Raw genomic sequence first — 21,496 nt, forward strand, 5'->3', positions numbered from 1 at the left:
ATAAATAAATAAACATATATGATCCTGTAAGACAGTAAATTCCATAAAGTATGTGTTACAAAAGCACAGTGACTGCTCCAGCAAAGAAGGCAGGCACTTGGGTGCTGCAGGGGACAGGTGGGGAGCAAATTTGGCGGGCCCGAAACAGGGACAGGGCTCCTGTGCCCAGCTCTGTGCGTGCAAGCAGTGGGAAACAGGCCCAACCCCAAACAGGCGTTTGGTTCTGGGCTGGGCACACGTTTGTGTTCAGTCTGTGCTTTACTGTTGAGAATGTCAGTGGAAACACTGGAAGTTTCTACAGCTGTTCCCCAGGAATGTTGCAGACAGGTAGTACATCTACTTGGGGGATTTCTGGAAAACTTTACTAGTGTTCTTTCAGGGCTGCTTGTAGGAAAAGCAATTATTACAAGAAAAAAACTCTGCTTTTATACTGAGTAGCTGATGGAAGAGATGAAAGGAAGCACCAGGTCTAGGGGAAAAAAAAAAAAGTAACTTTGAATACAAATTCAAAGAATATTTACCACTCTTTCTCCTCTGCTGATGCATTCCCACACAGATCTGCTCACAGCAAGGAGTCCTACCAGAAAACTCACCACAATGTCTCTTTATTGGCAATTAAAACTCCTGAAATTTAGATTTCATTCCTAGACGTACATTTAAAAAACAACTCACTTTCTTTGATTTGTATTTCCATTCTTTCATTACTGAGGTTTTCTAGTTACTCTCTCTGCAAATAACTGTAAAACAAGGTCGGATGCCTTCATTTATTTTGAAAACACAGATGGAAAAAATCTTACAGGAAAACAAACTTTTGGAAGAAGAGCTGCTAGGTTTTTATACACAAAGTTAATTCCCATTTATATTGTTGGAACAATCAAAACACATGGTAGCTCACACTACAGGTAGAGAACAACCAGTACCAGTAGCACTCTGGAAACATTTGCTGCAGGCAGTACTCAGTGTGCTAGTCCAGACACGGTTTCAGTAGAAGATCCTTCCATCAATATTGCAAAACTTTACCTCTGGTTTTGTTCCTTTTTTTTTTTTTCCTTCTATTTATTTATTCATTTATGGGGGAACTGGGGAAAAAAATATTTATTTATGGGGAAAAGCTTTGGGGACCCAGGATTTGGACTTGATGATCCTTGCGGGTCCCTTCCAACTTGGATGTTCCATGATTCTTTCCATATTTCAGGCTACTCTCTAGTGTTCACATATCTGTTTTCACAGTACCGGGCCACACATTGAGAGCAGACTTCGCAGTATATCTGCAAAGGCTAAGATGTGACCGATGACTTCGTCATGATGGTGTATTTTAAAGCACCTCCCGTGACACTGACCCGGGCAGGTGTGGACTGCAGGGAGGAGCTGCAAACACAAAGCTTTCCACTTGTGGCACAACACTACCAGAGTGCTTTGAACTTCCAAGAAAGACCCCTCTGGTAGTGGTTAGAGGAGGTAACAACTAACACGACTAAGACATGCTTTTCCAACACATTCAGAAGATTTAATATAATTTTATAAGATTTAGTGTCATTTTTATGGATATTAACATTGTGGCAGCTGGTTGATGATGAGATGCAATTAAGTATCGTGAGCTTCTTGTTCTGATGTGAATTAAATTGTAGGAATTTCTGAAAAATATCTCATGGGGGAAGAGAGTTGAAAGCTCGTCTGATTTCTGGCACTGAGGGGCAGAGCACACCGTTTCACACGATTTAATCAAAAGCTGCCGCCCCCAGCCTGCTCAGAATGTCACGTTTGTCCGTTACGGGATGTTTCTTCTGTTAGGAAAACCAGAAAGCGTAACTCGGCAGCAGCGCCTAAAAGGGCGGCCGGGAGCAGCCCAGCGCCCCCGCGGCGGGCACCACACGGCGCGCTCCCGCCGGCGGCGGGCGGGCAAATGGCGGCCCCGCCCCCCCGCCCCGCGCCGCCGGCGGGTTCTGGCCCTCTCCGCGCACCGTAGCGCCAACGCCGCCCTGTCCCCTGCCGGCTGCCGTCGGGCGCGGCGCTTCCGGTGCGGCGCGGAGGGAAGATGGTGAGGGGGGGACGGGGACGGGAGCGGGAGCGGGAACGGGCGGCCGCGGCGGGGCTGGGGCTGGGGCGGGGGCGGGCCGGGCCGGGCCGGGCCCGGCCCTCGGCGCCCCTCAGCGCCCTGGCGGGACCCCGGAGCCCTCAGGAGCCCCTGGGCGCGTTTTGCCGAGTCACGGCGCTGTGAGCGGGGCTGCGCCGAGGGGCCGGCCCGGCGCGGTGCTGTGAGGGTCAGGGCCGCCCGTAGCGGCGGCGTGCCGCGCCGCCTGGAGCCCTCCGTCCGCCTCTGGCAGGCGGCTGGGGGTTTGTTCGGGTAGGGGGGTCTGAGCCGGCCTTCTGCTTACGCGGAGCTGCGCTTAGGCTTCAGGATCGCTGCGTTTCCACGTTTATATGGCCCTCGTGATTTTCTGTTTTATCTTACTTTATTCAGGGTCAAAGTCAAAGTGGTGGACACGGTCCTGGTGGTGGCAAGAAGGATGACAAGGTAACTAAACCCAAACAAGCGCCTTTTCTTACAGCTGTGCTACTGCAGAGGCTGGCTGCAGCGGGTTGTAAGTCACTTTTTTTCTTCTCTGCTCCCAGAGCTACGTTATTTCCTCTGGATGCGCGCAGGAGAGAATAGGTTGCCATTCAAAAATACAGAAGGGGACTTTGGTGCAAAGGAAAACTGAAAATATTTGGCAGTAGAAATTTACTTATAAAAGTAAAAAATAAAAATAAAAGCCCTGTAAATCTGCCTGGGTTAGGAAAGCCTTTAAGGTGGCAGTTAAGTAACTGGTTTTGATTTGAAAATGGCACTGTACGGGTATTTGCGTGAGGTCTTTACATAACGTTGTGGAACCTTAGAGGTCAGTTTCCTTAGGAAATGGAAGCATAATACTGTATATTGCGAGCTATATATAAGCTGGCAAACTGAAGTCATGTTATGTGTAGATTAAAAACAACAGAAGTGTTCAGCTTCAGTGTTTTCTTCATCCTCTCGTGTACGAGTGGTTTGTGGTTTAGTTCAGGTTTCAGCCTTCTGTGTTCTATATTCACTGAAAATGGAAGAAATCTAAAATAAGCGGGAGAAGAAATTTTAAAATCTTCTTGAAAATAAGGTTAATACTTCTTTTGGGCTTGTCTCTCTATATCGTAAAGGAAACAATTTTGTTACGTAGGCGTTCAGGTGAAGTTGAGCTCTCAGTCTGTGTACCTAACCTCTGTGTGTGTTTTTTCATTGCTTTTATTCTGATATTTTTTTTTCCCATGAAATTCCTTTTATGGATAAGGACAAGAAGAAGAAATATGAACCTCCAGTTCCAACCAGAGTGGGGAAAAAGAAGAAGAAAACAAAGGGACCAGATGCTGCCAGCAAACTCCCTCTAGGTGAGCATTCTGCCTGCCCCAGCAGTCCTGTCCCCGAGATGTGGCCGGATGTACAGCCCGAGACATAAATGATTAAACCACAAGGCCAAATGCAGTTCCATTTCGTATAAACTTAAAAATACAAAATAAGATTGTTGTTATGCAAGATGCATCCCATGGATTCCCATTTAAGAGACAGACATTGAAATTAGGAGAAAAGTAGGGGAAATAGCATTTAAAAGATTTTTTGACCAAAACTTAGTGGGGCAAGATTTACACAGTGATGTTACTTAGTGATTGCTGCTTGTATAGAAAGTATTGTCAGAAAATAAAGCAGAAATTCTGGTAATGAATTAACAGTTGGTACCATGTCAGTCTTGACCTAAAATATTGTGATTGTACTTGTGATTACAGTGACTCCTCACACACAGTGCAGACTCAAACTATTGAAATTAGAGAGGATTAAAGATTACCTGTTAATGGAGGAAGAATTTATCAGAAATCAAGAACAAATGAAACCTTTGGAAGAGAAACAAGAGGTGAGTTTTGAGTGAACTGTTAATGTTAAAATGAGTGCTCTAATGTAAGCTACTTAATATAGAAGCAATGGAAAGAAAGTGTCGTGAATGTGTAAGTCATTCTAAATGTTACATGTATTAAAATTTTTCATTATATCTCAATTACTGTTTGGAAAGTAGGGTATTTTTCTAGTGGTTTAATGCGTTTAGTCCAAGCATAGGTTATTACAGATGAGTCAGTAGTTGGTTTTGGTTTTGTTCGTTTTTTGTTTTTTTTTTTTTGCTTCTTAGTGGTCTGTGAAAGTGCGGGTCCCATATGAGAAAGAATATTTTAGCTAGGCATATCCATATGCTAGTGTCCGTAGAACTAAAATAATAGTGAGTTATGTTACTGGCCTGTGCTTTTATGCCTTTTGGGGCAGTGAAACAACAGCAAAAAATGTTTGTCATTTGGCTTGTAAAGTGAACTGAGAAATACAATGAATCTCCCAAATGTGCTGTCAGCTTTTAGCTGTGCTGTAGTTAAGATGAAGGTAACACTCAAAATTCTGGCCCAACCCATTAATAGTAATGTTTTTGTCTGTGTTCTTAAGTTGTTTCTTGAATTCTCCTTGACAACAGGAGGAAAGATCAAAGGTGGATGATCTGAGGGGAACACCGATGTCTGTGGGTACCTTGGAGGAGATCATTGATGATAACCACGCTATTGTGTCCACCTCAGTGGGATCAGAACACTACGTCAGCATTCTGTCGTTTGTGGACAAGGATTTGCTGGAGCCCGGCTGCTCTGTTTTGCTAAATCATAAGGTGAGTTATGCGAGCTGCTAAAAGAAGCACACGCTCTTCTGCTGTTCTAACTGGCCTCTGTTCTGAGAATCTCAGGGTCGCAGGGTCTGAGGCTAGTGCCATTTATTCACACACCTAAATGTATGGGTGTTGGGTTTCGGTTTGATCTTGTATCAATGCTGCTTGCTTTCTTTAACAACTCTTAATGCTTGCATTAGGTTCATGCTGTGATAGGAGTCCTGATGGATGACACAGATCCCCTAGTTACTGTGATGAAAGTTGAGAAAGCTCCTCAAGAAACGTATGCTGACATTGGTGGCCTTGACAACCAGATTCAGGAAATCAAGGTATTCTGATGGGCTAATTTGTGCTGTTAAGTAAACTATAAACATAGCTGTTAGGCCAGGAGCCTGAAGGAGTAACAGCAGAAGCAACTGCTGTTTGTGTGGTGGTGGTTTGTATCTTGCAAGTGCATTTCTTGGTTCAGTTTCACTACAGGCAACACGTGGACCTAAACAAACCTTTTAAGTTTGTAGTATACCCATTCACAGACCGTATGCACAGAAACATTCCACAGTTGATGTGGAATGTATAAAGCACTGAGCTCATAATCTGTGCGATAATTTATTGGTTTGCAGTGCGTAAGTTGTAAAGTTATTGATTATTGAAAGATAAGGGGGTGCCTTCTGAAAAGTGCAGATGACATGTAATTGAAGGATTTGAAGGGTGGGGTTTTTTGTTTGTTCGTTTGTGGGGTTTGGTGTATTGTTTTTTTGTTTTCCTACCGTCAGAGCTTAGAGCGAACCCTGTGAAAACTCATAGAATCATAGAACGGTTTGGATTGGAAGGGTCCTTAAGGACCATCTGGTTCCAACCCCCCTGCCGTGGGCAGGGACACCTCCCACCAGAGCAGGCTGCCCAAAGCCCCATCCAGCCTGGCCTTGAGCACCTCCAGGGATGGGGCAGCCACAGCTTCTCTGGGCAACCTGTGCCAGTGCCTCACCACCCTCTGAGTAAAGAATTTCCTCCTTACATCTAATCTAAGCCTGCCCTCTTTTAGTTTAAAGCTGTTACCCCTTGTCCTGTCACTGAACTCCTTGAAAAAAAAGCCCCTCCCCAGCTTTCCTGTATGGTCCCTTCAGGGGCTGGAAGGTTGCTCTAAGGTCTTCCCAGAGCCTTCTCTTCTCCAGGCTGAACAACCCCAACTCTCAGCCTCTCTTCACAGGAGGGGTGCTCCAGCCCTCTGGCATCCTTGTGTCCCTCCCCTGGGCTCACTCCAACAGGTCCGTGCCCTTTGTGTGCTGGGGGCCCCAGAGCTGAGCGCAGGGCTCCTGGTGGGGTCTCACAAGAGCAAGTAGAGGGGCAGAATCACCTCCCTCGACCTGCTGACCACACTGCTTTGATGCAGCAGGGTACGGTTGGCTTTCTGGGCTGCAAGTGCACATTGCTGGCTTGTGTTGAGCTTCTCATCAACCAACACCCTCAGTCAAACAGCCAACTCAACTCTTTTGCTTTGGATACACATCCAAAATCATAAATGCACTTAAAACATTCATCCGTAGCGTCTGGTAGCTCATACTGGAAAGCATTCTTAAAGGAAAGCCTCCCCCCGAAGTACTGTATGAGTGTTTGGGAGCCAGGGTCTGAGTTCTAAATTCAGCCTGTTGTGTTTAGATTGAAGGAGGGGGGGACTCTCACTGTTTCAGCTTGACATGTGGAAGAGAAGCAATAGGAAGACCTGTTTGGGTAGAATAGTTGCCTGCCTTAGAATTGCAGGCAACCGAGATGCATGTTTTTTCAAGGTCTGCCTTGCAATTACTTGCGTTCTTTTTGCCTTTTATTAATGCAGTCCTGAAGAACCCCACAGATCTTCTGTGGAGAGTGCTCACTGTTTATAAAAACACGTTTGTTTTTGTCATGATGCAGGAGTCTGTGGAGCTTCCCCTCACCCATCCTGAGTATTACGAAGAGATGGGGATAAAGCCGCCCAAAGGAGTCATTCTGTATGGCCCGCCTGGCACAGGTATCTTAGAGTTCTGTACCAAGCTAGCACAAGAAAAATAAATTTTACTTGGGTAGCGTTAAACCACTGCCACATCTGTCACAAATTTGATATGACTCTTTTATTTTGCCTGCAGACTAATTACAGTATTTCTTTGCAATTAGGTAAAACTTTACTGGCCAAAGCAGTAGCAAACCAAACTTCAGCGACCTTCCTGCGAGTTGTTGGTTCAGAACTTATACAGAAGTACTTGGGTGATGGTCCAAAGCTCGTGCGAGAACTGTTCCGTGTGGCTGAAGAGCATGCTCCGTCCATTGTCTTCATTGATGAAATCGATGCCATTGGTACAAAGAGGTACGGTGTTGTAGCTTCCACTTCGCACAGAGGTATTGCCAAGGACAATAAAAGGCTTACCGGAAAGTCATCTTTTGCAACCGTACTGATACCCTGTTTCTTAGCTCTGCTACCATTTCTGTAATATCTTTGATTTAAGCAATTTTCTGCAAGTAAGAAGTCAATTATTCAGACTAACATAAACACCACAACGTTTTTGTGTTAAATAGGTGTGACTAGAGATTTAACCTCTTTTCTCTTGCTACCTGGTTCCATGACACAGCGTCTTGCACTGGAAGAGGCACCGTGCAAGTGTCTATGGCATGCTTTCAGTGCAAGTGCAAACACAGGAACTGGCTTTAGTGATTCAGGAGTAAAGCAGTGTATTTAACACTGAGTACATCTGTGTGTTGTGTGCCTTTCTAAATAGGTAGCTGAACAGTTACAACTAAGTTTTTAGAACGTTCTGTGGGAAGCTACAGAGTGTAATGTCACGGATGTGGAATTTGATCAGCATTGCTTATGTCAAGCTAAGCTGTTGTTCAGCCTGTAGCCAAGCTGTATTTGAAAACTTTGTAGGCTGCTTGGAGCTGTCCAATTCAGATAGGCTTTAAAGCAGTTATATGTTCTCCTTTAAATAAAACAAAATGATGCTCATATATCTTACTACGCAGCTGCCAGCCTGAATCTCTAGTATAAAGGAGCTTCTGCCCCCTGTATTTCAGCATTATGTAGAACAGATGGGGCTGATGGGGAAGCGTGTAACACTCACAAGTCTTCATAACCGCTACGTTGCTTCAGACTGTTCCTAAACATGGATGAGGCTTTTTGTATGAAGAGTACCTAGTCTGGTATTTGCAAAGTGAAGTGACTAAAGCACAGAACTCTATCCCCTGGTACCTGTGTTTTAGGAAGGGCAGAGTAAAACCAGAAGCCACATTAGTAAGGCTGAAAAGCATACAGTTGTGCCTGTGTGCATAAGGGAAAAAACAACTGTCCGGCTTTATTTTCTTCCAAGTTGGATGCGTGTCCTTTTAAGAACTAGTTTTGTGTTTTTTGGTTTTTTTTTACATTTTTGTTCATGTGTTAAGGAGAGATGAGATTTCCAACTATATTACAGACATTGGAAAAGAACAGACTTCCTTCATGTAATTGCTGTTATTATGCACAGCTACAATAGTTCAGTGCCTCTGTACTTACCTAGATGTCACAATGAGATTGTGAAAACCTGCTTTTTGCTTTCTATAGGCGAATGTTTAAAATTCTGTTGTAACACGGGCATTTTAAAAAGACTGTTTTGTGTATTTGTGGCAGTTAACGTGAAGTATGTTCTTAAATTTGCATAGTGCTTTTTCTGACTATTTTCTTGTCTTAAAGGTATGACTCAAATTCAGGCGGTGAGAGAGAGATCCAGCGCACAATGCTGGAGCTGCTGAACCAGCTGGATGGGTTTGACTCTCGAGGGGACGTTAAAGTTATCATGGCCACAAACAGAATAGAAACGCTGGATCCAGCTCTAATTAGGCCAGGTAAGAGACTTCCCAGCGTGTATGCTTAAGGCACTTCCCCCTGTGGAAGGACTTGTGACACAGCTTATTAAACACATGGACTGGTCAGAAGAATGCATGTCAGTGGTTTGTCTCTATTCACCATCTCATCTATGCTGGTGTGTCTGTTAAAAATCAGAACCCATTCACGAGTTTCTAAATGGAAGAAAAACCTGGGCAGGAGAAGAAATGTGCTAACTCCTCTTATACGTATAAATAATTAAAACATTCTTCCTTTGTATTTTGGGAAGTGATTGTTAACGTGGGTACCTAGTGGAGCAGCAGCATTTTGTTGACACCTTCAGCAGCTGGGGAAAGTAGGGCGTTCCCATTTGAATTCAATAGGCGAGACCTTAAGTTGAACAGTGGGTGGATTTTGATGCAGTGATACCTGTCTGCTTCTTTAGTGACCTGTCATTTCGGGGATGAGTGAGGGAGAAATGGTATCTTATTTTTATATGTGTGTTACATGTTGAGCCAAGAGCTTGAACAGACACAAATACTATTTTTAAATGGCCAGCAAAACTGTACCAAAACCTGCATAAATACATGTGGCATCTTTTAAACGAGAAGTTTGAAAGCAAGAGTGATCAAGGGAATAAGCTTCCTGGTAGAGTCCTCGAGTAAATCTTAAGTATTGAAGGAATTGTAAAGATATTTTTCTTAAGTAACGCAGGTAAAATAGAGAGCAAAATAATTCTAGATGAATGCATCTGAGTGGTCAATAGACTGTATGGAACCAAGGAGTTTAGAGAGAACTTCCACCATATGAAGTTGCTGAGGTGTGATTTTTCAATAAGATGGTTTTGTCTCCATCTTAGGCTTACCCCTCCAACTCAAAAGCAGGTGTTGTTTGAGAACTGAGCAGAAAATACTGTGCTGATGTTAAAAGCCAAGTTAGGGTGCTCTGAAATTAAATGGAAAGAAACCTCCTATGCCTATCATGTATTTAAATTACCAGTGCTTGAGCAACTGTGGCAGGAGCTTGGTAAACTGTTACCAGTGTGTGTTTTACTCTGGAATACTGTATGTGGTACCATCAACCCCTTGAAGTAAATACTGTAAAACTAGAGAATAATGAGCGTGATCTGGAGATGGAAAATATCTTTAAAAGGAATGCTTATTAAGTAAGTTGGAACCATAGGAGCTGGAACAGCTTTCTGGCAGTAGGGACTTCAGGAAATATCTGGTAGGAACTTCCAGCAGAACTTATGCAAAGCCTTCTTTCTTATATAGGTTTTACAGTACTACATAACACTTCTAACATTTTTTTTTGAGAAGTTAATTATATAGGAAGGGTTCGTGTTGCCACAGTAACTTCTTTTTGTGTGTACGTGGCAGAGTTAAATGAAGCTAAATTACATTTAGCGTCAGAGTTAAATGTAATCTCAGAGTAAAATGAAGTGTGTTACTAGAGTATAGGTACTGGATTAACACTTCTCTGTGGTATGATGAATTACTCTTATATTTACATGACTCGAGGAAGCTAGGGTTTTTGATGCCTCCCAGGTAAGATGCCTTTTACTTGCAGTTACACAGGCTTTTACAAAGCAGCAGTGCGTCTCTTTTCAACTCCACCTTTGTGTTCATTACAAACAGAACCGTCTGATCTCACTTTCTGCTCTAAGACATGATTGAGTCTGGCATGAAGATAGTTACCATCACTATAAATTTGAAATGTTCTTCCTGCTCTTTTTCCAGTAGATGCACACAAAAAAACAATCAAACAACTAAGCATGAACTTTTCTTTTGTGCAGGACGTATTGACAGGAAAATAGAGTTCCCTCTACCTGATGAGAAGACCAAGAAACGAATCTTTCAGATTCACACAAGCAGGATGACGCTGGCAGACGATGTGACATTGGATGAGCTGATTATGGCAAAAGATGATCTCAGTGGTGCAGATATTAAGGTGTGTACACCACCACTGTTCATAGTTCAAAACCTAAGTCCCAAGTTTAACTGTATCCAAAACGTCATAAATTAGAAAAGGAATATGGAATCATGCAGAAGCATCCAAGATATTGTTAATCATGCAAAACAGTCCAGGATAAGAAGCATACTATGGCTGAAGTAAACAAAGGTCTTGCTAGAGTTACCACATGGCATTAACTTTCCTTTGTCACCCCACTGCAGAAGTGTAACAGTCTACAGTTACGAGCTGGATGCCTTTGTTCTGTGGGGAGGAGGGAAATGGGAATTATTGTGAAGCTGCATTTCTTTTGTCATGCAACCACTACTTTATGGAAAGACATCTGGCTTTATCCAGATGGTGTTACATGCTTCAGTGCTACTAAACAGTAGCGAAAACTGAATTTTAATTTTGCTAACAATCTTCACCACTACAGCCTGAGCAGAATTTTTGTATAGCTCTAGCTATCTTCTGAGGTGTTGTTTGAAGTAGCTGCAGAATCAGTAACTTATTTTGCTTTCTCTGCTGTAGGCAATTTGTACAGAAGCTGGGTTGATGGCATTGAGGGAACGGCGAATGAAAGTAACAAATGAAGACTTCAAAAAATCAAAAGAGAACGTTCTCTATAAGAAGCAAGAGGGAACCCCAGAGGGACTGTATCTTTAAGTCATCTCTGCATGTTCAGGAACTTTTGGGAACTCTTTCCTGGTTGAGATGACTGTTGTGTGTAAAACCAGAGAGTCTAGCTAATTCTCGTTCCTGAAGAGGTTAAGTTCTGGTGGATCATGGTTTTCAGTCAGTGTAACACTTTGTTTCCCAATAAAACATTTACTTGAACTGAACTGCTTTGGTGATAATTAAGAGTTACTTACACTGTTGTTGCTTTAGTCAGACTTGTTTCCAACAAGAAGTGCTGGCACACCCCATGCATAGTGAAGAGCACATCAGTAGGTTCCCCACTGCTCGGTCCTTGTTAGGCAGGGTCATCTTACACAAGTACTGCATCTTGCCTCTATTCTTAGAGCTAGAGTACCTTTTTTTCCCCTGGGGCAGTGGGGGGCAGGTCATGCCTGCCTAACTAGTACAAAAGTCACCTCCAAGTACCTCACTTTCCTAAGTAATATATACGTAAAAAATAATGAAAATATTAAACCCTTGAAGTGTATTGTATGTTACGGACAAGTACCCTCTATCTAGCATTTGTGCTTCCAAGAAGCAAGACAGATTACTCAGTGATATTAGTGTAAAGACCTAAATATGTTTGGTTAAAAGCACTTGTAACATTAACAAAGGGCAGTTCTAACTCATTCATTTCTAAACACTATATGCTTGATTTTAAAAGTTATTTATATATATATATACATAATACATATAAATAAAAGCTGTTAGTTTGGTATACAGAATGCAATTAAGTAGTGCAGTCTTTGCTGTGGAAACTTTCTGTGGGAAGAAAATCTGGACAGTAACAGAAATTTGGAAGTCACACATAAAGCAATCCCTTTGATAACTGCCAGTGCTGTTAACAACAATGGCAGCAGCAAGGCCAAGAGATGTTGTTTTTCCATGTTAAAATTGTGGTTCATTGTTAAAAACAAATCCTACATATGAAGGGAATGTTTATCTGGATGACAGGAACCCTGAAATAGAGCTGGTTTTCATCTGGAGAAAGGGAAAAAAACAGCAACGTTTATTACCCATTCCTGTAAATCTTATGAGATCTGTCTCCCTGGAAAAGTCACCAAGCCAGCACTTTTATAGGCAAGCACTTTCTAATCATGACAGTGGGCCTCATCTCTACTTGATGGGCTCAAGAGCTTTAGAACATGCAGTAAACAAGGCTTTCTTTTTTTATCTGGGACACAGCTGGTAAGGCAGGCAAGAAGCAACAACCACAGAGGCTGGTGGAACTGACAAGGAAAGCTGCAAGGTATTAAACAGGATCAAGAACTGTGTTCTAGTATATTGACTACCACATTAACTGAAGAAGAAACATATTTGACAAATGTTTAGCTTTTACAGCAGAATTTAACTTCTGCCACTTTCTCCAACATTTCTAAAATCAAATCAAAAAAAATGAAGACAAAAGCAACAGAGCCAGCATATTCACCACAGAGACAAAAAAATCTCACGGGGTCTGAATTAAAAGGCAAGACTTGCTCCAGGAGCACCACTAGGTGAGCAGCCCCTGACCACCCCAAGTGAAGGAAGCAGCTGCAGTGATGCACCAGGAAAAGCTGTGCAAGAGAGGAAGGGCCCCAGAGGAGGGATCACATGGAATACAAAGGTGATCAAAGAAGAGACACACACACAGGAGCAGAAACATGCTGCCCCTCATCCCTACCTCCATGTCCCTTCCAGGTCTTTAGAGGAAGTGGCATTCTGCTTTGACAGGAGAGCAAAAGCAAATTAAAAAAAAATCACTTTTTGATGTCGCCATTCAATACACAAAGTAACTCCTACCTCCAATTCAGAAGGTCTCTCATATTGGAAAGAAGCATGGATTTTAAAGATAATTCATCTTTGGAAAAAAAAAAAAAAGTTATTTTATAGAAAAAACAGCATCACCTACAATCAGCAGGATATTATAAGGCTCTTAGAATATGCTCTATTACCATTTTAAAATTTTGCATATTCCCTGTAACATTTACAATACTTTAACAAAGATGAATAAATGAAGTGCAGCCTAAACTAACATGTCTATCTTGTGCTATGCTGCTATTAGGCAAAAATGAGCTAGAGGTTGTGTGACTTTCTCCAGCCACAGTCTTCTATGTAATCACATCTCACCAGCTGGATGACCCACAACTGTTTTAGTGCTGTTAGTGACAGTTGCTTGTTTTCTTCTAAAACCAAAACAGAACAAAAACCTCTGAAACAGATTCAGGTACTCAGTAGCTCTATTTCAGATGAGGATCTAGTTTTTGAGTTCTTCAGTGTCTCAAGTAGGAACACTAAATACAGTCTTTTACATATTTCAGTATCTTCTGTCTTACAAAATAAATATACAACAATTATATTGCTAAATTGTTACCATATTTCATGTTATTTCTCTAGAAGCTGGCCTAGAGATTCTTGGAATTGAAGCTACTAATGAGAGAGTCATGCTTTGACTATTCTGCCTTCTTTGGTGAGGATTAAATACAGAACAGACCTCTACTTCTCTCATGATGATTGCCTATATTTGGGTCAAAATAGAGTAATCAATTACAAAAACTTTTTTTAAATTGGGCTGCTTAGAGATGCACTATGGATAAAATTTCATTGTTGATACATTAACAATCTTATTAAATTAAGAAAGAAAATAATTCAAGTTCCATTTGAATTTTAAAAATTAAGGTATATTTTTCATAAATATTCATATTAAAATGGTCATCTGTCAAAACATACAAATACAAGTCCAAAATAGGTGCCTGCACAAGCAAAGATTTGGCCTTCGCTGTTTATGAACAGATGTAACTGTTGTTTGACTTGGTAGTTATATATACACACGCATACCAAGCTGAAGGAAATTACTGAAGTCTGCCAGCTGGAGGACAGTGGAGCATCCACTTGGCAGATGTTTATTTCCTGTGCTGTTCACCAAACCATAATTGGCATGTACTGAATCTCTATTGAACTCCAGGGAATGTAATTTCAAACAATAGAATAAGAAATGTGGGCAACATTCAACAGGAGGATATTTGCGAGAGGGTATCCTTCTGTGGGAGTCAGCAATACCTCAGAGAAATGGATGCATTTCTGTGGGCAAAATGCAGTACTTGATCCCAGAATACTCACAGCTAGTAGAACTCCATTTTGATAGCAATTTGTATAAAAGCTTTAAAAAAAAAAAAAGTACATAGTACCCAAGTCCCAACAGAGCTCCAGCTTGTAGAGAGACAGTTCTAAGTGTTAGTTTTGGAACTAGCTTGTATACTTTTTTCACTCTTACACAATCTTCTCTTAGACTTCTAACAGTAGATCCAGCTCTTCCACTGGTACCCGCACTCTTAATTCTTTTTCAGTCATTAGATCAAGTGTCTCTTGCAGCTGATCAGGGAAGTACTCTATTGCATCCATATACAGTACCTGGAAAGGCAACATTAATTTTTTTTATCTGCCACTTTTCTATCATAGCAAGACACAATAGAAAGGTTATGTAGACATGCAAACAACCCTGCAGCAAGAACACAGGAAATATCATACACTTCTTAAGAATAATACAAACAGAACTAGAATTTCTACCTTCACAGCAATGTAGATGTTTAACCAAAGCCTTTTCCAACTGTTACTAAATAGTTGTATTCAAAAAGATAAAACATAGATCAAGAGGTGCTGGAGCATTTGCAGCATACTCGGACATCATTTGGGGGAGTTGTGGGTGCTCCTGAATAACTTCTCTTACAATTAGTTAAACACATCCAACTTGCCTGTGTATTTCTGCTACCAACACAGTGATGATGAAACACGGTCTGCAAGACACAACTAATCCTAGATCTATGAATTTGGTATCTCATTTTTTCATGCAACATAACACCTTTCTGTTCTCAAATGCAAACAGCACCGACCAGTATGTTTGTCTCCATTTCAGATCTCTCTTTTTCTGCAGAAAATCTTACATCTGCTTTTCGGAAAGCTCTACTTTCATTTCATGTAACTCATTATGATAACTACTAAATTGAAACTTTTTTTTAAAATACAGAACTTCAAAAAATAGAGTACTGATGACAGGCTTGTTTTTTTCAGTGCTTACCTTTGTCCAAGGACAGTTCTGAATGGCTTTATAAAACAATCCTTTACTTTTTTCTTTTTTTCCTACTGAAACCTGTGTGAGAAAAAAAACGTTCACAATTCAACACAGTAATAGCTGAAATAATAAAACAATTGTATGTGAAACAACAAAATTCCCAATGCAAAGCTCAGTGTTTCTCTGTTGAGGAGTCCTTCCAATGATACCCTGTGATGGCTATACAGTTTGATAGGTTACACTGATGATTCCCTGCATAATCAGAGATGTCCTTAGGGGGTTTCAGGGACCTTACTCCCAAGACAAATAGGAGAATAAAGAGCACCAGAAGGAGCTTCTACTGAATATTTCAGCTGAAGTCAGCGCTTTTGCCTGTACTTGACAGTAATACCACAATGGGCAAGAGTGTGAATCACTACCCAAAAGTTACACACCACACAAGAGCATCTCTGGTACTGTGAATATATCATTTTTATGCACTGAAGAGACTATACACATATGCTTTCTCACTCAGGATAAGCTTGTTAAGGTTGGAACCCCTTATATACAAAAATGGACATGTTACATTAGCATCCGTCCCTTCCAACCCCTACAGTTCTGTGATTCTCCCTCAAAGTACTCATTCAACCATTTGATACAAGTACAGAGCACACAGCTATCAAAGTTAAAAAAAAAAAAAAAGGAGGGGTATCAGAGGTCAGAGTGCTGAACAGTCTGCTTAGCTTCAGTCGTCCTGGTTACAGATAAAAGTAACTACCATTTCTGGTGAAGAAATCTTTTGAATCAGGTTGCTTTAAAAAACACTTTACAAACACAGGATTTCACAGTCATTCCAAAAAAGCAGTAATTCCAAGATACCAAAAATATATTAAATGTGTCGAGATGTGCAGAGAAGAGATCTTCAGCCACAAAAATCACATTTTCTCTTGTTCTGACTATTGTTAAAAATCAGCAGGTTCCCTTGTCAATTCTTAAAATCCAGAAATTTTTTTTCGTATTATTGTGACATTGGTTGTAGAAACTGTTTGGGTGTCCTGATCTCCCTTTGCTGAATAGTGATACATCTCACTTACTGGAAACCCCCCTACCACAGCTGTGCTGAAATCTGGCTCAGCGCTGGTGAGGCCACGCCTGGAGTACTACGTCCAGGTCTGGGCTCCCCTGCCCAGGAGAGGCATGGACACAGTGAAGGAAGTGCAACGAAGGAGCACAAAGATGGTTAAGAGGTGGGAGCATCGCTCCTATGAGGAGAGGCTGAGAGAGCTGGGACTGTGCAGCTGGGAGCAGCGCCCAGTGCCAGGACAAGAGGCGAGGGGCACAATCTGGAACGCAGGAGGTTTCATCTGAACATCAGGAAGCACTTTACTGTGTGGGTGACTGAGCACTAGCACAGGTTGCCCAAAAAGGCTGCAGAGTCTCCCTCCCAGGAGATCTTCAGAAGCCATCTGGACACGGTCCTGGGCAGCCTGCTCTGGCAAGTCCTGCTGGAGCAGGGGGGCTGGACCAGATGGCCTCCAGAGGTGCCTTCCAGCCTCAGCCATTCTGTGATCCCGTGAAGTTGTACAAAATCAGGATCCTGCTTTGACTGAAATATCAAAGTCCTTACAATCTCCATACAGAACACTAAAGGAGGTCTAAAACAGGAATTCAAGTCATCACCGCTTATTTACATAAAAATCATAAAATCCTACATCCCTTCCTTAGATTTGCTTCCTTTTTTTCTTAAATTTTGCTCCCCTGCCCACTTGCCTTTATATTGTGAGACAGACCAGGGGGGATCCATCTATTGGTATCTCATGACATAACTTTTATCTGTGTGAGACGGCAGCCACAATAACTTACGTGCACCTGTATTAAAAGCACACTGTCAGAAGCTATCACTCCTCCTGATCTGCATGAATTAAATTTTCCCTGATATGCCAAAAAAAAAACCACCATTACAATTCACAAACGTATCACCTTGAAAATCATATAGCTATGGCACCATTTAGTGTTTTTTTTTTTTAATGCAGCATTGCAGCTGTGCTCATAGAAAGTTCCAGATATGGTAGATGTAGTAAAATTGATATGCTCTTCTTACCAGAAAGTTCAAATACATTCTCCACAGCAGCGGACAATGGGTACCATTCTCACTCTGAATTGCATGTTCAAATAGAGCTATAATCCTATTCGTTAACCCAGTTTCAGGAATAGTGGAATATATTTCACCAACATCTGCCCTGAAACAGAGAGGGGAAAAAAGAAAAACACAATCACTTAAACACAAGCTAAAGGACCACATTCAGATGCAAGAGGGTAGAGATCAACATACTGCCTTCTGTTCACACAGCACTGTATATGGGCAATTCTGCACTTCATGCTGCGAACTCTGAATGTTATAAAACTGATTTTTAGCACTTCCTAATCTAATGCACAATTTTCTAAACAGGAAATTCCATTTAAAGTAGATAAATGAGATATTTTGCGGAAATTACAGCATGTTGAAAAATTAACCCTGTTCAACTGGAGGAGATGATTTTTCTGAGAACAATAATCTGCTATCATATGATCTTAAAACCCTTTGTGTTCATTCAAGATGACGTATCGTTCAAAACTTGGCAGAGCAGCCCAAACCAAATCTGAGTCTAGGTCAGGAAGCCTTCTTTTGGCACCCAGGCAAGTCTGCTCAAGTTTACCCCTGGTACCTTTGTAACACCATTTGTAGGTCTTGTATCAAGCCCTAGGTTACAGCTCTGGATGTCAACTGTGACTGAAATAGAAAACCATTTTATTTTTGACCCAGAGTTTTGAACCTCACAAGTTCCAGGCAGAACACAAAACAAGGTGCGTGTTTTTTGATGCTTGTGTTGGAAGAAAGAGCCTGGAGCACTCATGGCAGCATCACCTCTCTCTCTGCATTTTCCTATCCTGCCAGCTTGCTCCACTCAAGCTTAGTGCTCCTCATTTGCCTCTTTCTTCAAGGGTCTTTAAGGTCATGTTTCCTCTCATCGTAACCTTAGCCATGGCAGAATATGATGTAATGTACTCTGCATGGAGTCAGACATCTGGAGCATTGTATCTCACCTTGATATACGTATGCTACTGTTTCACCCTTGATGTTCATTTCATTAATGAATTCCATGCATTTAAACACGCAGAAATAAGAAGCGGAATAGGAAACAGTCACGCATACTACAGACCTTTGCTTAGTTTATCACAACATCATAAAATATTATTTTTAATTCATGACTCACAGGCCATTTATCTCTTTTGCAGTAGTTCAGCTGCACTCTTGCAACATCCAGCTTGTCCCTATACAAATGTAATTTACAGAAACAGCTATGCTAGCAGAAAATCTGGAAAGGGACTAAATGTCACAGAGAAAATCACCACTCTGGAATTTTAACATGGGTTTCCAGTAACAAGAATGAAAACCCATCATATTGTCAGTCTGTAATTAACAGTAAATCAAATCACAATCCTCCTTTACATTTGATGGCAGTAGAATTTTTATTACAATTTAGGATCACAAACCCTGACAGCTCAGGAATGTCACTGCCATGAGTGCATGCCTGTTGCCAGACTGTGGCAATCAAAGCAGTGGGCACATCATCATTTTAAAGTATACTGATAATTTCATCAAGTGCTAATATCATATGCTTACAGCTATGTAAAGCTTCCAGATAACGTTTTCCTAGAAACCTCTGTCGGTACATGCAGACACAAAGAACCAAGCTGCCAGTATTGTAGATACATAGGTAGCATGGCATAGGTAGCTCCTAGCAATGGGTAGACAAGTTAAAAAGACTAAGCTTTACGAATAATCATATACCTCTAATTCCTCACATCTCCTACCCTTTTTTCCTTTCCTGGGAGCATAATATCTGAGCCCGGACCATACCACAAATTCAGGAAATTTCCAGCCTCTTCTACCTAGCAACAGCCACGTATAAAAACCAAACCCTCAAGTACTCACTATGGAAACAGATCGGCCACCACTGTATTCTGCGACACAAGCGTAAAGTAGGGCAGTGAGCTCAGCCAGAAACTGATGTAGCTCTGTTTTACACTCCTTTTTGCTGTATGTATTAAAATGCAGCAGTTTCTAGGCTCATCATGTCTACTCTAGCCATCTAGGCAGGCTCTTAGTCATTTAAAAATCATGTACAGAAATATGTACCATCCTGATGAAAGAGCTGAGCAATCAAACACAAGCAATGCACAACCTGAGCCAGCAGAAAGGACATGAGACTACAACCTAGGCCTTTAATTTTGTTCAGGATTCTGTCACCATCTCACTGTCTGGTCTCAAACAGACAACTCTCCCTAGTCATAGCATCTTCATCTGCAAAATAAGAACAATGATAGCATTTTCTCTCCTCTGTTAAGTGATCAGACAGAAAAAAAAGGGTCATCATAAGGAGCTGCAAGATATTACCTCTGGACGTGCTCAGTAAGTTTTTTTCTCAACTGCTCTGCTTGGATTGCAAACAGCCACGGCTCTAAAGAGTTGGTAGACCTTGTGACACCATCAAAAAACCTTCGTGCTTTGCTAGCAGTGTGAGACTTCCCTTGGACCTGGATGTACGACCTCCAGAGGGACTGGTTGCTAGGATATCGCCTCAGCGCCTCCGTTAGGGCCTCTCGCAAAGGATTCAAAGGATAAACACTAATTTTCATGTGGAACCTGAGTAAATTTGTGTGCAGCAGTGTGACAGCTTCAAGAGCACTGGGAAGATTTTGAACGCCAGAATTCGCTCCGGTATTTTCACATTCCTCTGGAGCAGGAACTTGAAGCTTTTCCAAAGCCTGTGCATATATCAATACCGCAGCATCGATCCCAACAGTCAAGTACTGGAACACTGCGTAACAACCAACCAAGTTCACCAGCTGGTTAGACTCACCGACCTGATCCCGATCAGAAACTGGTGCTTTACTTAAATAATCTTGCACTGCATGCTCATACGTCTTACGAGCTTTCAAGACATTAACAGATAACACTTGTCCATTATAGGGCACATATGGTCCACTTTCAGTCAATTTAGTCAATATATGAACAGCACGTGACGTGACAGCTCCTTCCAGGCTTTTCAGTAGTTCCACTTCCAGCTGAGCATAAAGCAGACTGAGGCTGCACAGCTTGGGACTCTTCAATCCTCCCGTCTCTGCTGTGCTAAGAGCTGTATCAAATACCTTCCTAGCATCATCGATGTTACCAAGCAGCCACTCTAGGTAGGCATACAGTTTCCAGAGAGAAAGGTCATTTCGGTTGTCAGGTGCTTTAAGGAGATTCTTGGCCAATTTTTTACTTTTCCTCCCTTGTGCTTTCAGCTTCTTCTTGTTTTTTGTTTGGAGACACTGAACTACCTGCAAGGAAGAATAAACAGAACACATTTTGAGAGAGGTGAGAAAAAAGAAAAGAAAGAAAAAAAGAAAAAAAGCCAAACCTCACAGCCTTTGTTTTCATATTGTTCCATATTTCACCACTGGCCAGGGCTGTTGCTACTGAGTACTGTAAGTTGTCAGAGCTGCCCGTTGTCAGCCTCCTCCAACATACCCAAAATTGCACAGGCTTATCATCCTCATGCCTGGCACTGCCATTAAATAGTATCAAATTCCACTTGTTCAAAAGGCCAACTGATCCAAAAAAGGAGTTGCTAACCTGTAATGGTTGAGAAGAACTAAATAAAAATTCCTATCTGGCTAGATGCAGCTTATGACCAGCACAATTAAACCTCCAAGTAGCTTTCACAGCAGCAATCTGCTGGGGAGAAAAATCTGGAGATTTCACGGGAGACCTTCTGGTTAGGTGGTGCTTGGGCAAAAGGCAGGGAACTTTTCCATAAGGAAACACAACACTAAACTTTCTGAAGTGCTAAGACAAACTTCAGTCTTGTGGGCATCTATTAGAACAGTTTCACTTAAATCCATATTCAAGTGATAAGGTGTTATTTCCTTCAATAACACTGCAAAAGTAACTTGTAAAGGAAGTAGGGGGTTTCTTGATAAGGTGCTCCTATCATGGTATGGGGGATTATGCGCTTTGTAGAATATATTGATGAAAGTTCTTGGCACATTCACTTTGCCTTGTAAAAAAATGACTTGTATCCATTCCTGTCTAGCATACGAAGTATCATATAGCAGTAGACAACATGTTAACATTTTAACTAAGACTGCAAGAAATACTTTACTACATGAAAATATGCTTCTGCATAAAATGTACTGAAGAACAGGGTTTGCCCTGGGGGCAAAAGAAAAAAGGGTAAAAAGCAATCTTAATTGACACTTATTGCTTAGAATACTCAGTCCTGTAAG

At 41.6% G+C, this 21,496-nt stretch overlaps 2 protein-coding genes across 3 annotated transcripts in view; one reads left to right on the plus strand and one right to left on the minus strand.

The window, feature by feature from the left end:
- The first annotated feature begins 1,937 nt into the window (after positions 1-1,937).
- On the plus strand, positions 1,938-11,318 carry PSMC1 (proteasome 26S subunit, ATPase 1). The gene is made up of 11 exons (XM_080593783.1): positions 1,938-2,038; positions 2,462-2,515; positions 3,303-3,399; positions 3,793-3,917; positions 4,518-4,703; positions 4,901-5,029; positions 6,609-6,705; positions 6,849-7,038; positions 8,395-8,546; positions 10,322-10,476; positions 11,008-11,318. Exons 1-11 carry the CDS (start codon positions 2,036-2,038, stop codon positions 11,140-11,142), a joined length of 1,323 nt encoding a protein of 440 aa, XP_080449909.1. The 5' UTR covers positions 1,938-2,035; the 3' UTR covers positions 11,143-11,318.
- A 2,317-nt stretch (positions 11,319-13,635) lies between these two features.
- NRDE2 (NRDE-2, necessary for RNA interference, domain containing) overlaps positions 13,636-21,496 on the minus strand; it is a 32,087-nt gene continuing 24,226 nt past the window's right edge. The window contains exons 11-14 of one of the 2 annotated variants that reach the window (XM_080593782.1): positions 19,620-20,548; positions 17,283-17,421; positions 15,209-15,280; positions 13,636-14,544 (exon numbers count right to left, since the gene is read on the minus strand). In XM_080593782.1, the coding sequence (XP_080449908.1) occupies positions 14,419-14,544; positions 15,209-15,280; positions 17,283-17,421; positions 19,620-20,548 (1,266 nt within the window). In that variant the 3' untranslated portion in view covers positions 13,636-14,418. Of the gene's footprint in view, positions 14,545-15,208; positions 15,281-17,282; positions 17,422-19,619; positions 20,549-21,496 lie in introns of those variants that run through there. The other variant, XR_013951859.1, reaches the window with a different exon arrangement.

The sequence above is a fragment of the Anser brachyrhynchus genome (genome assembly GCF_964034855.1).
Source record: "Anser brachyrhynchus genome assembly, chromosome: 5".
Taxonomy (NCBI): Eukaryota; Metazoa; Chordata; class Aves; order Anseriformes; family Anatidae; genus Anser; species Anser brachyrhynchus.

Excerpts from the sequence above, each read along its gene's own strand:
- PSMC1 (XM_080593783.1), top strand. Across the intron at positions 6,706-6,848 it reads GTATGGCCCGCCTGGCACAG|GTAAAACTTTACTGGCCAAA; the intron begins GTATCTTAGAGT and ends CTTTGCAATTAG. Across the intron at positions 7,039-8,394 it reads GATGCCATTGGTACAAAGAG|GTATGACTCAAATTCAGGCG; the intron begins GTACGGTGTTGT and ends CTTGTCTTAAAG.